The following is a 7,300-nucleotide window of genomic DNA, read 5'->3' as shown; positions in this document are numbered from 1 at the left end:
CCTCATTAATGAGTGTTTGTTGTGCTCTTGTGGACATTTTGACTGGCCGCTCACTTCTTGGTAGAGAAACCACAGTCCCAAACTGTCACCATTTGTTTGTGATTGTTTGTCTAATTGTAGACTGAGGAATTTCTAAATCAATCATCAATTCTTGATCGTAGATCCTCTGAAAGCTCTTTTTGGCGAGGCAGGGCTCCCATAAGCATATTCTTTTTGTATGGGGCAAGCTCAAGCTAATGCCTGGGTCCATTTAGCTTTCAAATACTTTTTCTACTAGCACTAGGAAGTTTTTATGGTTGTTCTTGAAAAAGACAAGAAAGAGTCGATTTTTTGTTATAATAATAAAAAGGTTCACATACTTTTTCTTGCCACTGTTTACTTACTATTAGTAGTAGGCCTATTCTATCTTTATCGGTGACATGAAGAAAGAAGTTGAAAAAAACAACTAGAAATGCAGAAATGCAGAGTGTGCACACAATACTTCATCTGTGATTTAAATGTACACATAGACTTTTAATGAAAAGGCATAGAAATGAGTTGGAATTTTACAAGTAAATAGTTAATAGTCTTTAATTTTGCTGCATTATTCTGCTGTACTTCTGCATATACGCAGTGAAACTAGTTTATACAGCTATTTATTATAATATTTTATTAGAATAATAAATATTATATAGGGCCATGCGACATTTGTCTTGTATTTTGGCTTCATGGCAGCTTTTACTGAAAGAAAATATTCCGTTATGCACCTATGACGATGTTTTTGTGGTTAATGATCCACCTTTCCACCAGAGGGCGGAAGAACACACCGCATCACTGCAGAAAGCCTCTTCCTCCACTGCTGTCATCACTGTGAGCAGGTGCTGTGCGCCTTAATAAGCTGATCCACTAGGGGGCGTGCTTCACTGAAACACACCACACTTTAAATCCCCCCACTGGCTGCAGACAGATAGCCCTCCGTAATGACGTATTTCTGGCGTGTGTGACGTAACGCGTCACTATTACAGTCAGTACTGTTTGTCCTGCACTTCTGATCCACATGATGGACGAAGATGAGCATGTGTTGTTATTAACAGTAGTGCAGGAAGTACTCAGACAATTTACTAAAGTAAAAGTAGAAATACCACAGTGTAGAAATACTGTGATACTGTAAAATACTGTGATACTGTAAAATACTGTGGTAAACTGAGGAAATAGGAACAAAACTCCTCAAATGAAAAGTTTTAGCTTATATAAAACTGCAGAATGGCTCATTTCACATCAATAAATATGATATTATTGGATTTTAATTATTGATGCATTAGTTTAATGATGAAGTTAATTAGAGTATTGTCTGTTTTTATGACCGTAAGTTTTAAATCTAATTATAATCTGAATTACTTCCTGCTGATTGTTTTACTCTATTTACTATTAATATGTTTATTTTTAGATATTTGGTCCTGAACTGTAGCAAGTAAAAGTAGCAGTATAGTTGAAATATCTCAACAGTGCTTAAGTAAATGCTCTTAGGTACTTTCCACCACAGATTACCAACCTCTAATGGTTCAAAGCTGAACATGGAGGAAGAAATACAGGTCTTCATGAGTTCCTTTGACACAGTTTCCAGTTTTCTTCTGTCTCTTCTCCTGCTCAGCTTCTGTTTTCTTCTGCAGCTCATTTCCTGCTGGATCCAGAGTTGTGTTTATTATCGCATCATAGCAGCACTGATAGTGGTTGTAGCTAATGTGTAGATCTTAAATGTTATATGGTTTTCAATTTGAATGGGTCTAATATAAGATTATTAGTACAGAGATGTGCGAATGGATGTTTTGAGCTGGTTGATTAGTGGGTATAAACTGATGCACGGATTTTTTTAAATCCAAATAACACTAATATCTACAGGTGCCTTCATATTTTTTCTTTTATTTTTTTATTGGGACGTAAATATTTTGCAGCGAAATTATTATTAAAAATTGCAGATTGTAATGGAAAAAAACACGAGTTTGTAGCATCTCTTTAACTTTTAATCGCACTGCTCATGTTCCCCTCTGAAGTTATTCTCTGGTTTATATCATGCACCAATCAGTTCATACACAACAACCTGAAGACTCGATAACAAAAGCTCGGTAGCCTCATATCCGCCACTTCAAAGTGTCCTCATTATTCTGAGGAATTAGCCGGAACATTTGGACTAATTACCGCTAATTGGACATAATAGCCGTGTGCCAGATCAGGGAAAAGGTACTGATTTAGATCATTAAGAATGTCTTAAGAAAAAAAAATCCATAATTAAGGAAGGCATACGCTAGATTTACCTTGGATGCAGAGGCGTGTTGTAATTTTAATTGCCTGCGATTATATGGCCTGTAAATGATGCGCCGGCCCCCCAGCTATCATCCAAACAACTTATTATAACTGCAATATTTAGCTTTCCACTATATGATAATATTGCTTCATTAAAGATAATTGTTAGGCTGTGGGAGGATATGGATTGTTGTGATGTGTATGTTGCATGTGTATGTTGCACAGGGCTGTTTAAATACTGAAAACAGTGCAGATTATCCTGCTGTCAGATGCAGGCAGCCGTGAAATGTGCAGCCCAGAGCCACTAGAATATAGAAGTGGCTGATGATAACCATAACAAACTGTCAGTGCTCCTGCATGTCACTGCAGTGATGGGACTCCGGTGACACCGCTGCTGAACTCCAGTTTGGCAGCTTGTCCCTGAGGGCGCGTCATCGCTGTAATTTGACTTAAAAATAAACAATCAAACAATAAAACTGGTCACGAGTGTCACAGTTTTATTGCAAACCTGAAAGAAAAAACAAAAACGAGTTCAAAGTTGGCAAAGGACAAAACACATCCCAATGTTAGAACTGAGAGTGTCTGCCACAAGAAGACGCTGTGTTTCTTTAATCCCTCTATAAGGAGACATCGGCTCAACCTGCAGCCACAGACTTCTGTTAGGAGCTGGTGGCACCTGCTGCCGCTGCTGCTGCTGCTGCTGCTGCTGCTGCTCCTCCTCCACCTCCCGACAAGACCTTTCCAAGACCAACATTATTATTTTATTAGTTTTTGAAGTAGCCATTAAGTTGAACTCCGGTATGATCCTGACATCATCAGATTGTGTAAGTTAGAAGTTACTGCATCGATTTCAGATTTTACTGTTTATTTTTTTTGGTTGTTGTTGTTGTATGTAGATAGTAATGTAATGGAAAAACATCTGACACGATAAACTTGGTAGCCGAGTTTATATTTAAGGGATTTAATGTATATTAAAATCGTAACAAAATGTAAAATAATACAGGCTACTTAAAAAATAAATTCATGTATTTATGCGTGCATTAAAAACTTCTAATAATATATAATATTATATTACATTATATATAATAATAACATTGTTAGGTTCAATTTAAACATTTCTGGTTCCTGTTGCAGAAAAACTCTTCGCGTAAAAGTGAACTAATGCAGCAGAACGCGATTTCCTGTCTGCAGAGCTGGTTAGAAAATCCCTAACCCTAAATCTTTTCCTGCGCTTGTGCGTAAAATTTGTAGAAGTGAGTCGTGATTGAGTTAAACTGTTATGGCTCCTTGAGCATTAAGGCAACATGCTACTGAGGGCTACCTGGCGTTGTGCTGCAGGAGAGTACTCGAGCGCGGTTAAGTTAACTTCACATGAGAGCATCTCCTGCGCCAGACTCTATTTTTTTTTTGGTTTTGTTGTATTTTAACGAGTCTCTAACTCTGGTCTCTGAGCGTGTTGCCTACGTCTAAATTTAGGGTAACACGCTGCTTGCGCCCGGTGATATGAAAAAAAAGAGGGAGGTTAATCATTTACGCAGCCACTTAACACGCGGATGTGTATTTATTTACTTATCAGTATCAGTCAATTCCCTCCCCGCAAGTGCACTTTTGCATGTCTGAGTATGATAAGGCATAACACAAACAATCCTGCAATCACTGGAGGCCTCTCATGGCCATTAAAAGTCAGTAGTTCAACTGAGGAGTGGTTCTCCAACTCTCAAGTCCATATAGGCCTCCTTTCATCAAGAGGCCCTCGTAAACATCACTACAGTTAATAAAGTGTATTGTGGTCACTAGAATCCCCAAGTTGCGGCTGTGCCTGTTTATCAGCGACAGCAACAAGTCACAAGCTCCAAATGCAGCAGCTGCAGCGAGTCCGGACACCTCCTGCAGCCGCCGGGATGAACGTTTATGATCATGTACAGCGGTTAAGTTATTGTTAGTGGGAGGAGAGCACATGTCTAGTAAGTGAATTTACGCTCGACGAAAGGAGGCTAGGGCTGTTTTTGTATTGTTGCCGATGCCCCGCCTCTGATGGTAGCCTTAAACCTGGCACCCAGCTAAAACAAACCAAAGCCAGGACCGAGCTCCCACTCAATCCAATTAAGGCGGACTTGAGGCGCTCTCCTACGTGTTCATCTACCAGGATCGACGTTGAGACAACAGGAACCAGAGGGGCTTTGGCCAAAAAAAAAAAAAAAAAAAAAAAAAAAGAGAGAGGAGAGATTGCCTTGCCTTCTAATTTCTCCCTCTCCAGCCCCAGAACAATGTCGATGAGCCCCAAGCATACGACTCCTTTTTCTGTTTCCGATATCTTGAGTCCCCTTGAGGAGAGCTATAAGAAAGTAAGTATGGAGAATAACAACTTGGGGGCACCTCTCACTTCTTACCGGCAGCCGCAGGTCTCTCAGGCGGCGATGCAGCAGCACCACATGGGTCATAATGGGACTGTGTCTGCGGCTTACCACATGACTGCGGCAGGTGTTTCTCAGCTGTCACACACGGCCATGGGGGGCTACTGTAACGGCAACCTGGGCAACATGGGCGACCTGCCTTCCTACCAGGACGGCATGAGAGGCAGCGCCACGGCCACCGGCTGGTACGGAGCCAACCCGGACCCGCGCTTCTCCACCAGTGAGTATCCCACACCTGTACTTTGACTCCAGCTTCGAGTGATCGCTGAAATCCAGCTTTTACGCGCAAGCTTATTTGTGTTCATGCTGAATTTAGCGCTTGCTGAGCTGTTTCTGTCACCTTGTGCGTCAAGACGTTTCTTCTCACAACCCTGTAACGTAGATTGTTATTTTTATGATTAAGAAGGACAAAATGCAAACACGATTAATCCACGGCACCTGGAAAAAGTCTCACCTGAGGAGCATGAATGACCAAATGTCTCTTTAAGCTTTGCGCGTTTATTTAAAATGATTTATTAACTCTTTTATCTCATTTATTCAGTAACAATATGGTGTCAGTTATGAGCTATTGCCGCACTTGGTGCTCAGAAATATAGTTGATATAGTTTGACAGCTTTATTATTTCTGAATATGGACTCAATAGATAAGGGTCCTGGCTTTAGAAATTATTTGAGATTTATATCTTATCCGCTGTATAATGCATTAATTAAACTGTGGCACTTTTCGACCCCCATTAAAATAATTGAATGACTAAAACAACACGGGCTGATGTTAAAAACTTTCTGTGCCACCGTGAAATCGTTTATTTCATTGTGCTCATGTTCGTTTTTTCTTAGTTTCTCGCTTCATGGGTTCTTCATCGGGCATGAACATGGGCAGCATGGGTAGCCTCAGCTCCTTGGCAGACGTGGGTAAAGGCATGGGCTCCCTGTCCAGCACCCCGAGGAGAAAGAGGCGAGTGTTGTTCTCCCAGGCGCAGGTCTACGAGCTGGAGCGACGCTTCAAGCAACAGAAATACCTGTCGGCGCCGGAGAGGGAGCACCTGGCAAGTATGATCCACCTCACTCCGACCCAGGTGAAAATCTGGTTTCAGAATCACCGGTATAAGATGAAGAGGCAGGCTAAAGACAAAGTATCCCAGCAGCAGATGCAGCAGGACAGCGGCTCCTGCCAGCAGCAGCAGCAGTCCCCACGGAGGGTGGCCGTGCCGGTGCTGGTGAAGGACGGGAAGCCGTGCCAGGGGAGCGGGCACACGCCCACATCCTCCACACAGACGCACCACCAGCAAGGGGGTAATGTCATGATCATGTCCAACAACACGTCCGGCCTCGGGCAGCACCAGAGCCAGCAGGTGGGGAGCACAGGTCACTCTCCAGATTTGGCGCCGCACTCCTCCAGTCCGCCGTCACTGCAGAGCCAAGTGGCCGGCCTCTCCCACCTCAACTCCCCAGGCGCAGATTACGGCTCGGCCCTGCAGTGTTCAGCCCTGTTATACGGCAGGACGTGGTGACAAGAGGCGCCGGCCTTGATTTAAACCCTCTTCTATTTAAAGAGAACAGACATTTTTCTGTCAAGACTTCGACAAGTTCCACTGTAAATGTGCGCGTTTGAACAAAGCCGAGTGAATTCGGCCCAGCTCTTCTTGAATTTTCACCTTTTGGAATGAAGTGTGACTTATACGGAAGAAACACTTGTCCAGAAACTGCGGATGTGAAAATCTTGGGATTTATTTATGTAAATTATATTGAGACAAAAGAAGAATCAGCAGTCAAATAGGCCGCGTTAGTTGGGGAGAAGTGAACCTGAACAGGACCGCTGTATATGGGTGCTGTCAAATCCCCCTTCACACACTCACATGCGCACACACACGCATACAAACAAACACTCAATGACTCTGATTTATAATAGAATTTAATGTAAGCCGTAGATCTAGCTTGTATATTTCTGTAAAACGTTTGAATTTTAGCTATTTGTTGTACAAAGTTTTTGACGCTATTGCCGGTTTGTTGTCGTTTCATTGGTATTTGTACGTTTTATTTCTTTGTAACTTATATAGATATTTGACTTACTACAAAACAGTCCTATTAATAAATTATGTAAACATGGCAGTTAAGCTTTTTATTGTGAAATATGTCAACACTTGCGGTTTTAAATGGCGGAAATATCCCCTGGAATAGAGCACAACTGGTATTATTATTATTATTATTATTATTATTATTATTATTATTATTATTATTAGTGGGGGTATTTTTTCCTTTTTCTTTTTTTAAAGAAAGGACATTTTGGCAACCTGACAAAAAAAGTATATCAGGATTTTATTCTCACATGACAATTAACCCCGGAGCCACTTTTTCCCTTCATTATTCTCAGTGAAATCTCTTCGCTCAGGCTTATCGTTAAATACTGCAACTCACACAAGCGTGCCCTGCAGAGTAAACTCAGCCTTTATGTGCTTTTTCTTTTCTCTTTCTCTCTCTCTCTGTGTATATGTGTGTGTTTTCTGACCGTGTGAGTCAGGAAGGTGAGGTCTCTCGGCTCCCAACATCAAACACAAACCTGCTCAAAGGGCAGCTTATCGATAAAATCCCAAACCAAACAGCTGCGTA

General features: G+C 41.6%; 1 protein-coding gene across 1 annotated transcript; it reads left to right on the top strand.

The window, feature by feature from the left end:
* The first annotated feature begins 4,547 nt into the window (after window positions 1–4,547).
* Window positions 4,548–6,414, top strand: nkx2.1 (NK2 homeobox 1). The gene is made up of 2 exons (XM_026340138.1): window positions 4,548–4,914; window positions 5,531–6,414. The coding sequence occupies exons 1-2, from the start codon at window positions 4,548–4,550 to the stop codon at window positions 6,202–6,204; spliced, it is 1,041 nt and encodes a 346-aa protein (XP_026195923.1). The 3' UTR covers window positions 6,205–6,414.
* The last annotated feature ends 886 nt before the right edge of the window (window positions 6,415–7,300 follow it).

This window comes from Anabas testudineus, chromosome 22 (genome assembly GCF_900324465.2).
Source record: "Anabas testudineus chromosome 22, fAnaTes1.2, whole genome shotgun sequence".
Lineage (NCBI taxonomy): Eukaryota > Metazoa > Chordata > Actinopteri > Anabantiformes > Anabantidae > Anabas > Anabas testudineus.
The sequence above is the reverse complement of the archived record's forward strand: the minus strand, read 5'-3'. Positions and strand labels throughout refer to the sequence as shown.